Source organism: Halichoerus grypus, chromosome 1 (assembly GCF_964656455.1).
Source record: "Halichoerus grypus chromosome 1, mHalGry1.hap1.1, whole genome shotgun sequence".
NCBI lineage: Eukaryota > Metazoa > Chordata > Mammalia > Carnivora > Phocidae > Halichoerus > Halichoerus grypus.
Window position 1 is genome coordinate 208202606 of NC_135712.1, and position 18409 is coordinate 208221014.

The 18409-nt window shown below is 59.9% G+C and overlaps 1 protein-coding gene across 1 annotated transcript; it reads left to right on the forward strand.

Moving 5' to 3' along the window:
* Positions 1-74: 74 nt before the first annotated feature.
* On the forward strand, positions 75-16264 carry ZNF653 (zinc finger protein 653). Its single transcript, XM_036088907.2, has 9 exons — positions 75-388; positions 6614-6657; positions 8697-8912; positions 12603-13208; positions 13358-13538; positions 13642-13753; positions 14853-14967; positions 15518-15617; positions 15833-16264. Exons 1-9 carry the CDS (start codon positions 90-92, stop codon positions 16008-16010), a joined length of 1851 nt encoding a protein of 616 aa, XP_035944800.1. The 5' UTR covers positions 75-89; the 3' UTR covers positions 16011-16264.
* Positions 16265-18409: the final 2145 nt, after the last annotated feature.

Sequence of the window (18409 nt, forward strand, 5' to 3'; positions counted from 1 at the left end):
GTGAGAAATTTCCCGTCGGCGCGGAAGATGCGCGCCACTTCCGGCCGGGCTCCTAACAACGGGGGAGGTTGGTAACCAGGGAGGGGGGGATGGCGGAGCGGGTGCCGGAGCCCGAGGCGGAGGCGGAGGCTGAGGCGGGCGCAGGCGGGGAGGCGGCGGCCGAGGAGGGCGCGGCGGGCCGCAAGGCGCGGGGTCGGCCGCGGCTCACGGAGTCCGACCGAGCCCGGCGGCGGCTCGAGTCCCGGAAGAAGTACGACGTGCGGCGTGTGTACCTGGGCGAGGCGCACGGGCCCTGGGTGGACCTGCGGCGCCGCAGCGGCTGGAGCGACGCCAAGCTCGCAGCCTATCTCATCTCGCTGGAGCGCGGCCAGCGTAGCGGCCGCCACGGGTGAGGGGGCCCGGCCCGAGGGAGGGAGGGAGCGAACGAGGGAGGAGACGCCCCCATGCCCCGCCGAGCCTGGCCCCGCCCCCTCCGCCCAAGGCCCCGCCCCCGACACCTGTGAGCCCCGCCCAGTGGCCGGCCTGCTGGCCTGGGTCTTCTGCCGCCGGTCCTGGGACGCGCCTGGCTCGCGGCCCCGCCTCCCGTCTTTCCGACTGCCCAATCCTAGGATGCGCCCAGCCTCTCGACCCGCCTCTTAGCACTTGGCCCCGCCCGCTAGATTTCTGGCTGCCCAATCCTAGTACGGGCCCCACTTCCAAGCGTTCTAACTGCCTAGTCCCTGGGGGGGCGGCCCAGCCTCCTGAGGCCTTAATGCCCCTTCCTTGCTGGTCCTTGGGATCTCACATGCCTCATCCTCTAAAACCCCTACTGTGTAGCCTGGGGCTGTGAGCTGGATACACTGGGCCACCCAGCCCTGTCCCTCGTGAGGTTCTGGCACTCCATCTGGGGCTCTGTGTGGCCCCATTCCCACAACCCTCGACCCCAGACACAGGAAGACTCCTCACAATCCAGATCGCATTCCCTTTAACCTCTTGTTGGCTCCTGGGGAGCACCTTAGCCCATGGAGACTCAGGTGAAGAGGAAGCCCCAAGTTAGCTGCTCAGGTAGAGGGCAGAGGCCTTTGCAGAGTCTCAGTCTTGAGAATGAGGAGTGTGGATGCAATTTTTCCCTTCCTGCCTAATAGGTTGGTGTGACAATTAAATGAGTTAAAATACAGCAAAAGGCTTAGAACATGGTTGGCACATAGTGAGCCCTCCAGGTATTAGTTGTTATGATGATATTTGTTCTCTGTCACAAGCAATGCTGCGACAGAATCCTTGCTGTGCCCTGGTTTTTATTTGCACACATTGGCATGTTTCTCTGGGGTGAGAGTCTAAGGGTCAAGGATCAACCAGATCCTTCGGAATTGCACCCACAGCCTCCCTGGGGTGGCAGCCTGGCTTATATGCCCGAGTGGAGCAGGAAATGCTCAAGCTAGTGTTCCATTATTGGAGTTTCTTTATTATTATTTTTTTAGACAGAGAGTGCAAGTGGGGACAGGGGGTGGAGGTGGAGGGGGAGCAGAGTAAGAAGGAGAGAGAATCTTAAGCAGGCTCCATGCCCAGCACAGCTCAACCCATCACGGAGCTCGATCTCACAACTCTGAGATCATGACCTGAGCTGAAATCAAGAGTCCCTCGCTTAACTGACTGAGCCACCCAGGAGGCCCCCGCCCCCTTATTGGAGTTACTGATTCAGTTAATCTGGGTAGAGTTGCAGACCTTGTGCTTTTTTCTACAAAGCTTCCGGGAGATATATGCAGCTGGAGTTGAGAACCACTGGCCAGAGGGAGCCCCTGGAGGTCCCTAAGCTGAAAGCAGTATTTGCAGAAGCTTGGTTTGTGTAGTCCTGCAGAACTGGGGCCAGGACACTGAGACAACCCAGGCCGTGCATGGCAATAACCGGGCCCCGGGACACATGGGTAGTTGGGAAAATACACTACCCTGAGTGAGGCATTTGCTGTGGGAAATGGACATGACCAGAGATAGGGGGTCACTTATTTCAACTCTTCAATTATTTGTAACTGTCTTGTACCTGGAAAGATTTCAGTTCAAGACTATGCACAACATGGACCAGAAGACAGAAATGAAAAGTGGGATGAAAAGAGAAAGGAGGGATGCCTGGGTGGCTCAGTAAGTTGGGCATCTGTCTTTGGCTCTGGTTGTCATCTCGGGGTCCCGGGATCATGCCCACGTCGAGCTCTCCGCTTCGCAGGGAGTCTCCTTCTCCCTCTGCCTCTGCCCCTCCCCACCACTTGTGTGCTCTCTCACTCAAATAAATAAATTAAATTAAATTAAAAAAAAAAAGCAAAGAGAAAGGAAAAGGAGGGGCACAGCGGGGCCAGGATCGGTGCTATTAGATTAAGGCATAAGTCACAGGGGACATGACAAGGGCAGTTTTGTGGCATGGTGAGTTAAAAACCTGACCAGAGGGGTTCAAAAGACAGGAAGAAGTGGGAATGGAGAATGGGCCATGAATTTGCCTCAGAGCCATCCTAGCAGCCAGTGGGAAAAGGGAAACAGTGGTCAATAGTGGAGTCTCCAGGGTCCATTTGTTTAAGGAGCGCTTAATCAGCACCTACTATGTGCTGGGCACTCGTATACGTGCTGATGGTGCAGCAGTGAACAACAGAAAATGCTTTATGGAGATGCCATTTAGAGGGCAGAGACTTGTCCACTGTGCAAAGGCTTGTCTACTGCATTACTATACATTTACTATTATTTACCATAATGAATAAATTATGTAGTGTGTGAGAGATTGATAGGGGCTATGTAAAGAAAAAAAGTGAGATAGGGAAAGAGGAATCAGGAGGGGGTGCTGGAGGTTTAGGTAGGGTGTTAGGGTGGGCCACAGTGAGAGGATAGCATCCGGGGTACAGACCTGAAGGAGGCCAGGGAGAGCCCTGCAGATATCTGGGGGAAGAGTGTTTGAGGAAGAAGGAATGGCAGGTGCAAAGGCCCTGAGGCAGGACCCAGCCTGGTGTGAACATGGGGTAGCGAGGAGACCCATGTGGCTGGACCGCAATGAGGATGAAGAGTGGGAAAAGGCAAGGACAGGAAGGTGACAGGGCCTTGTGGACTGCATGGAGGGCTCTGTTTTTTTCTCCCAGTGAAGTGGGAGGCCTGATAGGGTCTTTTGGGTTTTGTTTTGTTTTGTTTTGCTTTTTTTAAGTACAGAATTTTGGACAGAGAGGTCCCATACCTGGCTTATATTTTAACAGAAGCACTCTCCAGGGTGTATGTGGCAGGAGGATTGGGCGGGGGATGCACTGAAACAAGGTTGGCTAAGAGTTGGCAGTCTTTAATGCTGGTGATGGTCTCCAGGAGGTTCACTCTTCTCTCTAGCTTTGTATGTGTTTGAATTTTTCTTTTTACATCTTAAAATGTTAACAAGAAAATGAAAAGAAGCACACGGACTCCAATGTTGAGGCTGTGGGAGGGGAGGGTCGGAGATGGCAGACCAGGAAGGAGCTGACTGCACTGGTCCAGGTGAGTGAGGCGGGGCCGTGCAGAAGTGGGGAGAAGTGGTTCAAATTAGGGCCAACAGGGTTTGCTGATCGGTGTGGATATGAGAAACACCCCCAGGTTTGGACCTGAGCACCTGGAAAATTGCAGGTGCCATTAACAGAGAAGGGACAGGTCAAGGGGCAATATGACAGCTCACGTGTGAGATGTCTGCGAGACCCCTACATGTAGTGTTGGGGAGGCGGGGTCAGGAGAGGGCCAGGTGGGAGATCCGGATTTGGGGGTCACCAGGCCAGTGATGGTATGGTGCCAGAAGTTGCCAAGGGGGCGTGGGTAGACACACAGGTCTGAGCCCGGCGCTCGCTGACTGTGCTTAGAGGAGTCAGGGAGATGAAGAAGCAGCAGCAGCCGGGAGGCTGGTGGAGAACCCGCCGGGGCGGCATCCTGGAGGCCAAGGGAAGGGTCTGCCAATGAACACTGCTGGGCTGAGTGAGGCAGCCACCCCCGGGGAACAGAACGGGGCAGTGTGTGGCATAGTAGAGAAAACCCTGACTTGAGGGGCTCAAGGGAGACAGCGGAGAAGACAGGAAGACTGCATACGCGTATAGATGGCTCAAAGGGGAGGGGGGGCAGAGGAATGGGTGGGAGTTGGCAGGGAAGGGGCTCCAGATTATTTAAACCCAGGGTAGAAGAACTGATGGTGTGTTGGTCAGTTGGAGGGGATGATGGAGTTGAGCTTGAAAGCAAATGGCAGAGGAGAGCGAAGGAGAGCTGCTGGGCACCGTTTGGGGGCTGGCCACTGCAAGGAAAGCAGAGCCGCAGAGAAGCCCCAGCAGCTGCTGTCCTCAAACGGCGACGTGTAAGGGGTGGAACTCAGAAATGGGCAAGGGGAGGGAAGGCAGTTTGAGGTCTGGCCTCATTTAATCGCCACAGTGATGCTGTGTGGGAGGCACTATTTTCCCCACTTACCAGATGAGGACATTGAGGCTCAGAGGGGACGAGACCTGCTTGAGGTCACACAGGTAGTCAGTGGTACAGAGGAGACTTGAACTCGGATCTGACTGGCACCAAACACTAAGTAGTGTTCCCAGTACCCCAGTCATGGCAACACTGTGAGTGCTCAGAAGTGGCCATGGGCGTTTGGACGAGGATCTGGGCAGCCAGCCTGCCCCCTTGGAGGGGAGGGGAGAGCCGTGGGAGGGGATGGAGGCATCTGGAATGAGGTGGGGGGGCAGAGACCTGGACAGGGGGTGAGCCAGGGGCAGGAGGGGCAGAGGAGCCTGGGGGAGCTATCCTGGGACCAGACGTGGGGTGTGGGGGCTGTGAATTGTTATCAGGCTGGACGGGTCAGGTGGAGTTGATGGTGAAGCTGACAAGACACCTGGACTGCCTCAGGATAATTTGTGGTGAGAGCATGGTCTGGGCCATAGCAGGGGGGCTAGGGTTACAGGGCCAGGCTCTGTGAGAACATTGATAATCACAGTGATCATATCTACCACTTGCTGAGTGGTTCCTAAGTGCCAGGGGCCATACCAAGCTCTTTCAATGCACATAACCTCAAGGTTATGCAGCACTCCCACAAGGAAGCCTGGTTATGATCCCATGCTACAGATGAGGAACTGAGGCATGGGGAGTCAAGGTCATCCAGAGTCTCAGGGCCTTCTGCTGCAGCGTAGAAAAGGAAGGATGAGGGGCACCTGGCTGGCTCACTCAGAAGAGCGTGCAACTCTTCATCTCGGGGTCATGAGTTCAAGCCCCACATTGGGGGTAGAGATTTTTTTTTTTTTTTAAGATTTATTTATTTATTTGAGGGAGAGAGAGAAAGAGAGTGCGAGTGGGGGGAGGGGCAGAGGGAGAGAGAGAGGAAAGAGAATCTCAAGCAGACTCCCCGCTGAGTGCAGATCCCGACTCAGGGCTTGATTTCACAATCCTGAGACTGGAGCCAAAATCAAGAGTCAGATGCTTAACCAACTGAGCCACCCAGGTACCCTGGGTGTAGAGATTACTTAAATAAATTAATTAAAAAAAAAAAAAAAAGGAAGGATGAGGAAGCGGCCAGAGCGGGCAGGCAGACCCAGAAGCATGGCATCAGGAAGGCAGAGGGAGGCCCCTAGTGGGTGCAGGAGAGGTGACTCCAAAGCACCTGCCCTCAGCACGTGTACAGCCAGTACTGGCCACAGCCGAGCGGCCTGTCTGGGGTCAGGATCCCACCTGGCAGTTCTGGTGGCCATCCGGGTTTGGGAAGCCCTGGGGGACCCCAGTGTTTGGGCCCAGCCTTGCCCTGGGCACCCTGAGGCCTTGTCACAGGGGCACACAGTCAGAATGTTGGGCTCCAGCCAAAGTGGGGAAAGCCCCAGAGGCAGGTGGGCATGATGGCCAGGGCACGTGGACCTGAGCTGGCTGCAGGGGCAGGACTGATGGAGGGGGCAGCACCTTGGGCTGGGGCCCACATAGAGCAGGCAGGTAGGGGCAGGGGCAGGGTCTTCTGCTCAAGGTCACACAGGGCTGAAACAAGGGTTTCAGCTGGCCGCGTCTTCATCTGGAGGCTCGACTAGGGAAGGAGCTGCTTCCAGACTCCCTCGGAGCGTTGGCAGAATTCATTCCCTCCTGGGTTGTACAGCGGAGGTCCCCACAGCCTTGAGGCTGTCAACTGGGATTGCTCTCAGCTCCCAGAGGCCGTTCTCAGGTCCTGTCCCCTCATAGGCCTCTCATATCCTCGGCCTTATGGGCTCCCCTGATTAGGCCAGGCCCACCTTGGAAAGCTCCCTCCTGATTCGTTCAAGTCACCTAGGCACAGGCGTGGTATCCCATCACATTCTCAGGCCGCCCCACTCATGGGGAGAGGATTATAGAGGGTGTGTGACCCGGGGTTGGGAATCGTGGGGCCAGTGTAGAATTCTGCCTGCCACACTTTCTGTAACCCCTTTTCTGAGTTCTCCACTCCCTGGCCACAGGCCCCTGGGCAGGCAGCCTCACTCCTCAGCCTCATTTTCCCACTTGGTGAAACGGGCGGTGATGCTAGACCACGGTCCAAGGGCTGGTGTCAGTGGAGGAGAGAGTCCCCTGGGAAATAGAACAGCAGCTACAGTTAGGCCTTGGAGCAGCATGCTGTCACTAGCTCAGCATCAGCAGGCCCTGTGTTCACTCCCCCTGCCTCTCTGTCTTACAGGAAGCCTTGGGAGCAGGTCCCCAAAAAGCCAAAGCGGAAGAAAAGTAAGTGGGGCTACAGCCAGCGGGGAGGGGATGGGTGTTGGGAGTAAGTGGCTTTGCTGTTCGTTCCCTCACTCATCCTCAGGCCCCATTTGTGGAGGGCCTGCACCGGCCGGGGCTGTGCGGACCTGCACAGATCCAGCCCTGCCCTCACAGAGCCCGTGGTCTCAGGGGAAGACGGGACAGGCCCAGCAGGGCCGTGGCAGGGGAGTGGGGGCCCAGAAGAAGGGTCTGACCCAGCTGGGCCTGGGGGCGGGGGCAGAAAGGGGACTGTCACCTGTGCTGTGCCCAGTGGGGGTCCCCCACCACCCCCATCTCACACATAAAAGGCCAAGTCACCACCGCACGCCGCAAGCTGGCAAGGGGCCAGGCCAGACCACAAACCCATGTCACCGGAGCAGTCCCCTTAGCTCCTGCACTGTTCTGCCTGGTGCAGGGGAGTCACCCAGGGGAGAGCTGGACAGGGCAGAGGGAACAGCTGAGGGGAGCGGGGCGTGAGCAGTCGGAGTGGAGGTCTGCAGTGCATCCCTCCCACCCCTCGGCCGTGAACCTCTGAGCCCTGGCACTGTGGGTCTCGGGCCTTGTCCAGCAGGGTAAGGGCCACTGGCCCAGGAACAGCCGTCTGGTGGCAGCGAGTCCCACCCCTTCTCACAGTTGTCAGAGGCAAGGGCCAAGCCAAGTCTGTGACCTCCAAATCCCAAAGGAGTGAGGAGGGAAATAAGGAGGCAAGTGCCAGACTGGAGGGGCGACTAGGGGTGGGGTCCCTGTTGTCTCCACGGTCGTCACTGGGTTGGAGGCTCCAGACAACATCCCTAGGCCCAAGACCCTTCTGGGCACCCTCCTCATCTCCCAGCCTGGAAGATCGGGAGGACAGTTTCCTCCCCCTTGGCTGCAGGACCAGCATCATTAGACATATGGCAGGTTCCATTTCTTGGGCATTCAAAGTGTATCCAGCCCTGTTCCGTGCCCTGTCAATGTCTTCCCTCCCTCCTCTCTGGCAGCCCTCAAGGAACGGGGACTGTCATTCTCCCCTGGCCCAGAAGAGGTTCAGAGAAGCCAAGTCACTTGCCTGGAGCCACCCAGCTACAAAGTGGCAGTCGGGATTTGAATCCCACAGGCTGGCTCCACTGGGCCTACCTCCTTAAAGCATCTACTCATCCAGCAAGTGTACTATGTGCCAGGCCCTGTGTAGGCACTGGGGATACAAGAGGAGCAACAAACAGGGGTCCCTGCCCTTGGGGAGCTTGCATTGTAGTAGGGAAGACAGAAACACGGACAGAGAGAACCACAAATGGTATCTAGGTGCTACCTGGAGAGAAAGAACAGCAAGTCAGGTCGGCTAGAAGGACAGTGGGGAGGGGGTGGCAGACTGAGGGAAAGACCTGAGTGAAGGGGGAAGGGCAAGGTAGTCATCTGGAAGGAGACACAGTCTGTGCAAAGGCCCTGAGGCAGGGCCATACTCTGCTCATTTCAGGAACAGGGAGGCCATGAGACTAGGATGAAGTGATCAAGGAGAAGGGCTGGTGATGGGGCAGAACATGCAGGGCCTGGTGGCTCTGCGAAGGACTTTGGCTTTTACCACCAGCCAGGTGGGAGCCCTGGTGGATTCTGGGCAGAGGCGGGGCATGGCCTGACTCAAGTGTTTGCAGCAGGCCCCGTCTGTTGGCTGTAGGCCGAGTAGACTGTAGTGGGACAAATGTGGGAGCAGAGAGACCAGGGCAGAGGGGACTCAGCTGGTCCAGGCCAGAGACGTTGAGACGTTGATGAGGATGAGTCCATTAACAACAAGCAGCTACTAACCACTGCGCACCTATCATGTGCCAGGCTCCATGGTTTATGTGGTTTAACTTATTCAGTGAGGACAGTCTGGCCGGTGTCCGTTATCACCGGCGTGGACCTCACCTCTCAGAGCCTGTTTCTTCATCTGCAAACTGGGGACGGGCCTGGACAGGGTGCAGGAAGGTGTCTCACCGCCCGGGGCGTCCTGGGGCCCTGGGGGGCGAGCACTACCCCTGACTCTGGACCCCGCCCTGTGTGTGTAGGGAGGCGGCGCAACGTGAACTGCCTGAAGAATGTGGTCATCTGGTACGAGGACCACAAGCACCGCTGCCCGTACGAGCCGCGCCTGGCCGAGCTGGACCCCACCTTCGGTCTGTACACCACGGCCGTGTGGCAGTGCGAGGCCGGCCACCGCTACTTCCAAGACCTGCACTCGCCCCTGAAGCCCCTCAGTGATTCAGACCCTGACAGCGACAAAGGTGGGTCCGAGGGCTGAGGGCTCTACGGCTCCTCATGGGCTGGGGCGCCCTGGACTCCCTGCCCTCATGGGTCTTGTCGGCCTCGGGCCAGCACTGGAAACATCAGAGCAAGGAGGCTGGCGCTGGCCTCAGGGATGGCGCCCGGACCCGGCAGGCTGAGCTGCAATCTTCCAAGTCCTGGAGCTGAGAGGCGGCGGCCCCCATTTTCCAGAGGGACAGCTGTGCCCGAGGCCAACTGGGCTGGGGGTCGGGAAACCTGGCTCAGCGGCTGGAGGGAGGGGTAGGTGCTGGGCCTCCTCAGGCTGGGCTGCTCTCCGGGCCTCTGCCTCCTCCTCTGTTTTCCCTGGCCCTTTCCCTTTCCGTTCTGGGCTCTCTCCCAGCCTCATCCTCTTGCCCTCTCTGCCCGGGTCTCCTCCTTCCTCCCCATTCTCTGTTCTTGAGCTCTCGTTCCCCCTCCCTCTCTCACTCTTCTGTTTCTTCCGCTCCCTTCTGTCTCCTGCCTTCTCCCTGTCTCCGCCAGTCTCTCCCTGTCTCCCCCACACCCCCACTCCCTTCCCCCCATCAGTCTCTCCCCCCACTGCCCCTGCCCCCCCTCTGCCGGCCCATGTGGGTCACGTGTCCTGAGCACACAGCAGGACTGGGAGGGACTCTGTTACCGAGGCCCAGTTGGCCCTGGTGGGGGGGATGGCAGAGGAGACGCTGTGGGTGGCGAGGGGCTGCCCACCTGCCTGCCGGCCTCAGGGGCTCAGCTTCAGCTGCGAGAAGGAGCCCAGGGCCCACCGCCAGGTGCCCTGCCAGGGCGGAGGGTGAGGTCAGTCGCCAGGGCTGAGTGCGCGCTGGCAGGGGCCTCAGAGCAGGTGGCATCCCAGCTGGCCAAGGGGAAGCCGTGGGCGAGAGGTGTTCCAGGTGGGCAACGGCTGTCCCCTGTGCGCCAGCCAGACCCCAGCATGCAGCCGGCCCCTCGGCAGTCCTCTCCCCGCTCCAGGTGCACCCCCACCCAAACCCCCCTACAGCTCTTCATTAGCCCCACTTGGCAGTCGAGGAAACTAATTGTGACTGACCCCTCTGGTGATGGGTCCGCACCCCACCCAACTTTGACACCAATGGCTGCCCGATCTGGCTCTCAGGAATGAATGCTGAGATGACGGGCTGGCGGGTCGCCTGTGGCTGTAGGGAGCGGGGAGGGGCTGTGTCCCTAGCCCAGCCCTGTTCCCTCAGCAGCTCCCTTACCAGCTCTCTGCCTGGGGTGGCCCGGGCTGCTTCTCACTAAGTAGGAGCACCTCCTGCCGGGACTGGGAGAGGCCAGGGGATGCGCGGCCATTTCTGTGATTAATGTTATGATCACCTGGAAAGAAGCGCAGTCTGGCCTTCACAGCTAGACGCTGCAGTTGGGGAGGCAGGCGCACACCCAGGCCATGCCCCCAACTCACTAGGTGACTGCCCCCTGCTTCAGGGTGGAGCCCAGGGACTCAGCTCACCCTGCAGATTACAGGGTGTTACAAGGAGGGGCCGATCCCCCTACCCCACTCCTGCTGCTGTCTGGGGGCCTTGAGTCAGGGATGGGGCATTATGATAAGAATGATCATAGAAAACATTGATAGGGTGCTTACTTAGAGCCTGGTACTGTCTGAGGCGCTTTACATAGATTTCCTCATTATCCCAAACACCCCCTGGGGTAGGTGCCAATTTATCCCCAGGCCCAGAGAAGTTACTTAAGGCCCCCCCATTCACACAGCTGGAGCGGGGAGCACCGAGATACCACCCCGAAGTCTGGCTCCAGAGCCTGCGTGCTCCATTTGACCTTCTGGGAGGGTAGACACATGGTCCCCAGACAGTGCGCCCCAACTCTGTCATGAGTGTGTAACTGAGGATCAGTTCTTGATTTTTCTGTCCCCCATTTCTCCCCGTGTGTGTGGACTTTAGCCCGAAATACCTGGGCGAAATGTTGGTCTCCTTGACTTTCGTCACAGCGTTGGGCTGAGATTCATTTGTTTTTAGAACTGTGTGCTCAGTGGGCGCCAGGCGGCCTTCTGGGCACTGGGGCCTGTGCACAGGGCCCCCCATCCTTGTGGAGATGATGGAAGCGGAGAGGAAACAGGATAAACAATATCTAGAGTACAGTGGAAGGTAGTATTTTGGAGGAAAATTAAGGAGAGAAAAGAATGCGATTTGAGATAAGGTGGTCAGAGGCTTCCCTGAATAAACAGCATTTTAGGAAAGGGTCTGATGGAGATGAGGGAGGGAGCCCCTGCGGGTATCTGAGAGAAGAGTGTTGAGGCAGAGCAAACAGCAAGTGCAAAGGCCCTGAGGCAGGAACCCGCCTACTATCCCTAAATACGTGGATGTAGTGCCAGTGGGTTTTGCTGACAGACTGGAAGTGGGGTGAGAGAAAGAGAAGTCAGGGGCAGCCCTAGGACTTTGTTTGGCCTGAGCAACTGGAAGGACAGAGCCGCCATCATCCCCTGAGACGGGGATGTCTGGGAAGGGTATGGGCTTTTTCTTAGGGAAGATTGAGAGCCCAGACTTGCTGAGCAGATTCTGAGGTACCTGTGAGACCCCCCCGGGGGGCAGCAGAGAAGGCAGTGGGAGGTAAGAGCCCCAGCCCCACAGGAGGTCCAGGCGGGAGCTGTCCCTACAGAGGCATCGGAGTATGGGTGGTGGCAGGATAATAAAAATCAATAGTCAATCTTTGTCCCTGGTTCCTGGCACAGAGCTCCTAAAATCCTTGGAATTTCCTGAGTGATGGGAATGTTCCTTCATTGTTCATCATGAGCCCTTTTCATAAGGGGCCCCTTTGGAACACACCTGGGTCTGTGCTAATCTGGGTGACTCAGGCAGGGTCCCCTAGATAGCTTCAGGATGGGGGCTGGTCACCAAAGACCAGACGCATGATTAGATGGGGGAATCTCTCAACCCCATCCCTGACCCCCAAGGAACAGACTGGGGCTGGAGACTGGGTTGCAAAAACTCTTTAAGTAAGGAGGTCCAGAGAGCTTGCGGCTTGGTGAACACCTAGAGGTGCTAGGAGGGTGGCGCGTCTGGAGAGGGCATGACAGCTCCCGCCCCAGCCCCCACACCTTGCCCTGGGCACCTCTTCCATCTGACTATCGCTGAGTTGCATCTTTTGTGATAAAACTGTAGTCATAAGTAAAGCACTTTCCTGAGTTCTGTGAGTTGTTCTAGCAAATTATCAAACCTGAAGAGAGCGTCGTAGAAACCCACAATTTATAACCAGAATTACAACGGCCAGGGTCTTGTAGCCGGTGTCCAAGATGGGGGCAGGCAGTCTTGTGGGACCTGAGCCCTTAACCCATGGCATCTGAATTGACTGGTCAGACACCCAGTTAGTGTCAAGAGTGAGGGCTGTATTTACCACCATCATGCTAGCTGAGGCCCTGGGGTGAGTGGAGCACTGAGAGCCCTGGCTAGAACCTTCCAGACCTGTAAAGGCTAACGAGGCTAAGAAGGGGCCCTCAGAGAGGGCCCAGAAAACCAGAATTCGGGTCTGGAGGCTGAGGGAGGAGAGCGTCTCTGAGGAGCAGGGGTGGTCGGTGCACAAGGGGGACCGAGAAATGACCGATGTTTGTGGCACTGAGGGGGTTACCGTGCCCAGCCCCCCGTGAGCCCTCGACAGATACCGTTGCCGCCACTGTTGCTATTGTGACTGTCCCCTTTCCTCTGTCACCGCAGTGGGCAATGGCCTGGCGGCCGGCAGCTCCGACTCTTCCAGCGCTGGCTCGGGCTCTGACTCCGAGGAGCCCCCTGAGGGCCAGCCGGCCAAGGTAGCGGCGGCGGCGGTTACCCCCGGCAGCCCGGCGGGCAGCAGCGGGCTCATCACGCAGGAGGGCATGCACATCCCCTTCGACGTCCCCCACATGGAGAGCCTGACTGAGCAGGGCAGCCCGCTGTGCCCCAACCCGGCAGGCAGCGGGCCTGAGGCCCTGGAGACGGTGGTGTGCGTGCCCGTGCCCGTGCAGGTGGGCCCGGGCCCCGGCACCCTCTTTGAGAACATGCCCCAGGAGGCGCTGGGCGAGGTGGTGGCCAGCTGTCCCATGCCGGGCATGGTGCCTGGCTCGCAGGTGATCATCATCGCCGGCCCCGGCTACGATGCCCTCACGGCCGAGGGCATCCACCTCAACGTGGCAGCAGGCAGCGGTGCCCCCGCTGGGGGCCTGGGGGACGAGGTGCCCTGCGCCATGATGGAGGGTGTAGCGGCCTACACCCAGACGGAGCCCGAGGGCGGCCAGCCCAGCACCCTGGACCCTGCCGCCATGGCCGGCATCGAGACCAAGAAAGGTGTGGGGGGTGGGGGGGCTGCTGTGGTCGCTGGCAGGGGTTGGGGCGGGACCTGGGAGGAGGAGGGAGGGTGGAGGGGTGGCCCCGGAGCCAGCTCCTCAACCACACGAGTCCCCACGCGGACACCCGCCCTGTGTCTACCCCCGTAGAGAAGGAGGACCTGTACATGCTTAAGAAGGAGGAGAAGGAGGAGCCCGTGGCCCCAGAGCTGGCAGAGCCGGCAGCGACAGGGCCCGAGAGCGCAGAGCCCGAAGCAGAGGCGGACGGGGAGGAGCTGGACGGCAGTGACATGTCGGCCATCATCTACGAGATCCCCAAGGAGCCCGAGAAGTGGGTGCCTGGGCAGCCGGGGGGGCTGGGACAAGGAGCAGCCCACGGGCCCACAGCCGGCCTGGTGTGAGAGCCCCGACGCCATGGGCCCCTTCCCCTCCAGGAGGCGGCGGAGCAAGCGGACTCGGGTGACGGATGCCGATGGCCTGCTAGAGATGTTCCACTGCCCCTACGAGGGCTGCAGCCAGGTCTATGTGGCCCTCAGCAGTTTCCAGGTGAGGCCACCACCCAAGCAGCCTGAGCGGGGCCTGCGTCCGTTTCCTGCCGCCTGTGTGCTGGCCTCTGCGCAGTGCGGCTCCCGGAGGGCCCCACTTGGCCCCACTGGGTGCCGCTGGCCTGCCTCCCACACGCCCACCTCTCAGTAGCTTCTCACTGACCCTGCCTCGGCCGCAGGACACCAGGCGTCACCTCGCGCTGCCTCCCCTTCCAGCTCTCCAGTGCCCTTGTCCTGCCTTCTCAGTCGGCCTGAACTCAGCCTGCTTTTTGCCCCGGCCACCTTCTTGGCTCCGGATGCCTCTTCTCCAGGCTCGGCTCGGGATGCCCCTCCACCAGGAAGCCCACCCTAGTTCCCCAGGGCTGGTGGGGCCTGCGAACCCCGGGTTACTGCACCACCAGGACATCCCTGTAGTGTGTCCTCTGGAGCCTGGACGGGATGCCCCAAGGGCAGAGACAGGGTCCTGTCACCTTCCCACCTGTGGCAGGAGGCGGCACCGGTAGGCCTTTGAATTTGCCGAGTCTCATTTTCCAGCGTGTGTTGAGCACCTTTCGGGTGCCAGGCCTAGTGCTGGGCCCTGGAGCTACGGGTGTGCTGGTGAGTTAAAGACTAAAAGAACAAAGGAATGACTGAGGGGCTGCCTGCTCCAGACCGTGGGGGCAGCACAGCTCCATGGCAAAGCCTGCTGTGGGACTTGGAGCCCTGGAATCCAGGCCAGCCCTGCCACTGCCCACCCGTGAGACATGGGCCAAACCCTAAGCCTCTGGAGCCTCATCTCCCGATCCATAAACGGCCAATAGCAAGGCCCCACCACAAGGTTATGACAAGGCTGACTGATGCCCCAGCCCAGGCCCTGGCTGGCGTGGGTGCACAGGAAAGCTGCGGTTGATCCCAGTTGTGCCCCTGGGCCTTTGCTCAGAGCTGGAAGGCCCTCACAAGGGCAAGGGCATGGGCACGGACACCCCTCTTCCTTCCTCCAGAAAGGCTGGCCCCAGCCTGCCTCCCAGCTACCCTTATCTGTCCCCACCGTGGAGAGCCCTGGAGGTGGGCCCATGACACCCACAGTCCCACTCCCCCACTCCTGCCCCTCTTGCCTACAGAACCATGTCAATCTTGTGCATCGGAAAGGGAAGACCAAAGTGTGTCCACACCCTGGCTGCGGCAAGAAGTTCTATTTATCCAACCACCTGCGGCGGCACATGATCATCCATTCAGGTCAGGCCCAGGGTGGGGCTGGCAGCGCGGGGCATAGGGTCATGGGCCTTGGATCTAGGCCGGGGGCAGGCGGGCTGAAAACCCCCAGGGAGCACTGGGTCCACAGGCATAGGACTGCCCCCGCGCCCCGGACTGCCACCCAGGGCTGCTGACTCAGTGGGTAGCTGTGGGGCTGTGTCCCGCGGGAGGGCACGGCTTCAGATATTTCAAGAGGCGGGAACCTTGGATTCTTATGTGAAGTCGCCCCGAAGTTAAAATACTGGGGTCAAATTCAGACCCACTTTGGCTTCACAGTTTGCACTCCGTGCCTCCCGGGGAGCCGAGCTCACATATCAGCTCTGCCCCAGCGCCTTCCCGGGCAGCCTCTGAGCCTCATACGGGGCTGTGAGCTGCCCTTGGTATTAACCGCCCTCGTTATTAGAGTCAGCAGTGGCTCCCAGAGGCTGCGGGATCTGGTGTCCCTGCGCCCGGAGGTCCGGGAGACCGCGGGGGAGACGTCCCGCAGCCCCCGCCCCCGACGGCGGCGTGCTCAGCCCTGCATCTCCCCCAGGTGTCCGTGAATTCACCTGCGAAACCTGCGGCAAGTCCTTCAAGAGGAAGAACCACCTGGAGGTACACCGACGCACGCACACCGGCGAGACGCCCCTGCAGTGAGTGACAGGCTTCCCCGCAGGCCGGGGGTGGGGGGAGGTGGGCTGAGAGGGAGGGTGGCTGGGCCTGGACCGGCAGAGGGCGGGTCCACCCCTCGGGTTCCGGGGCGGGGGGGGGAGGGGCGGCTGGGTCCTCGTAGCTTGGGCCCCGCCCCCCAATGCGGCCCCACCCCAGTCTGACCCCGCCCCCGGTGTCGCCCGCCGGCTCCCGGCAGGTGCGAGATCTGTGGCTACCAGTGCCGACAGCGCGCGTCGCTCAACTGGCACATGAAGAAGCACACGGCCGAGGTGCAGTACAACTTCACGTGCGAGCGCTGTGGGAAGCGCTTCGAGAAGCTGGACAGCGTCAAGTTCCACACGCTCAAAAGCCACCCGGACCACAAGCCAGCCTGACCCATCCAACCACTGACCGCCCCTATTTATTCATCCGCTCGGACACGACGCCCGGGCTTGCCGGGGCCCGGACAGCCGCGGGGGCCTCCTGGACCGCGGGCCGGAAGGAGGCGCCCCTGCCCTGCCCCAGGGCTGGGCCCCCCTCCCCCGGGGCTGGTCCCCCCCCAACCCCGCCCTATCTGGAGGTGGCGCCTGGGGCCGCACTGCTAGAACTGTGTCAAGAGAGCAGAGCGAGATTAAAGAGTGAGAAAGGAGACGCCCTCCCCCTAGGCCTGGATGATTTGGGGGGCCGGGCCCCTCTTTGTCTCCATCCTGGTCCCTTCCTGAGCAAGGTCAAGGCAGGCGGTGGTGTCCCTACATGCCGGACACTGCCCTTTCCCTCACAGCCTCTGCGCTGCCTCAGCTCTCTGGGCCTGGCAGCTCCGAACACTCCCTGTCGCAGGCCCAGGGTTGGGAGGTTGGGAGCCCGGGAGGCCACTGGACATCTCCCAAGACTCAGGATCCTGATGCCCGCTCCTAAATCCCTCACGGAACACGCATTCCCCACCGTTAGAGAGCTCAGGGACCGGTTGGGGAGATGTTCAGTAAGACATTTACAGCTGTGACAGGCCCCTGCAGGAAATAGAGTGATGTTAGTTTCTGGCTGTTTAAATCGGTGGTCAGGGAGGTCCTCTCTGAGATGGTGGCATTTGAACATAGACCAGAATGACAAAGAGGTTCCGTCCCTGAAGAAAGCTGGAGGAGGCAAATCCCAGGCCGAAGGAACAGCCAGTGCCAAAGCCCCGAGGTAGAACGGCTCGGCGTGTTCCTGGAACAGGAAGCCGCGGTGGGGAGGGGAGTTGGCAGCGATGGGGCGGCTGCCCTGGCCCCATTTCCCGGAGGAGGATGCTGAGGTCGCCGCCGCCTCCTGCCGGCCGCCAGCAAGAGAGGCGGGGAGCGATACAAGGCCGTCGGCCGCCAGGTGGCGCGCAAGCTGCGTGGGCCCTGGTGGCTGCAGCCACGTGACCCTGGGGACCGCAGCCGCGAGCCTGGGCACGTGCCCGAGGGAGCCCTGTGGCGCCACGCGCAGATTGGCCCCTTAGCTCCTCACCAGCTCGTGGGGGCGGGGCCGCAGCTAGGCTTCATTTTACACTTTGGACCAGGGGTTATCCCAACCAGGGACGGACGTGTCGGCGAGGATGAGCAAGTCCGGCCGCTGGGGCCACCCACGCGAGCTCCCTAAATCTCCCAGGGCTCAGTCCCCTTCTCTATCCCCGCACATCCAGAGCCAGCAGTTTCCATGGAAACCGCATCCGGGTCTGCGCGCCCAGGAGGCGCTCCCCTCCCGGCACAGGCACAATTTGCAATCCGATAGGAGCCGGGAGGAACACGGGGTGGGGAAGAAGCCCTCGCTCGGGGTCTCTAGGTTCGACAGCCAGGTCGCCCCGGCAAACCCAAGAGGGGCCACCCGGGGACCTACAACGCCACCGCCCTGATTGCGCGGGCCACTGTGATTGGCCTGTTCTCTCCATCAGCGTGGCAGCGCTCTCTGCTGCGCGCTCTCTCATTGGCTCAATCTCGAGGGCATCCTCCCGCAATTGGTTCTCTCGAGGGCAGTCTCTGATTGGTCAAATTAGGCTCTCCTCACTCTGTTTGATGGCATTCTCGGACAGTCTGGAACCTAAAAGGGCGTACAGGGACGAGGATACGGTGGAGGCTGCGACTCCCGGACGAAGGGCCCGGTGCTACCCAGCCTGCAGCGCCCTCGGCCAGACCGTCGGGCCGCTGTCTGTGGTGCTGAAGTCTCAGTCGAAAGCGACCCTGCCCTAGTGAGAACATTTCCTCTCGCCTGATAGCCGTCCCGACGTAAACGTGCCCTTGAGCCCGCGCACCAGAGGAGGCTGCACCAACCGCTATTGCCTAAGAGAGAAGCCAGATTCCCCCTAGCTGAGAAGAAGCGTGACTCCACAAGCAGGCCAATCCCGAGCCTGGAAAGCCAGGACATTTATACAACAGATCCACCCACCCAAAATTTATGGCGTCTGAGAAGGCCCGGTGGTTTCCCGGAACAGCAGGGCGCCAGTGGGTTTGGCCTGGAATTCTAAGCCCCAAACTTCTTCACCCCCCCCTTGGATAAGTGCTGAGTGCCCTTGCACTGCGGGGTGCCAGTCCCCACCTTTCTAACGAACCTTTTGAACCTAGCCCACTCAAAAGCCGCAGGGTCCCAGTTCCTTCTGCAGGCAGACGAGAGGCCCTGCCACCCCCACCTTTCTCCATTGGTCTTGGGAGGCTACACCTGCTGCCCCCAAATCTGGGGACCTGGGTCTCTGCTTATAGAAATCTCGGTTCCTCGTCCCTTTCCAGTTTTCTTGGTGGACAGCAACTCCGGAAGTTCGTCCAATCGGGCCACCGATATCTCC

Bases quoted from the DNA above. Each gene is read 5' to 3' on its own strand.
- ZNF653 (XM_036088907.2), top strand. From the start codon at position 90: ATGGCGGAGCGGGTGCCGGAGCCCGAGGCGGAGGCGGAGGCTGAGGCG. The intron at 13,754-14,852 runs GTGAGGCCACCA...TCTTGCCTACAG, and splicing joins TGGCCCTCAGCAGTTTCCAG to AACCATGTCAATCTTGTGCA. The intron at 14,968-15,517 runs GTCAGGCCCAGG...CATCTCCCCCAG, and splicing joins GCACATGATCATCCATTCAG to GTGTCCGTGAATTCACCTGC.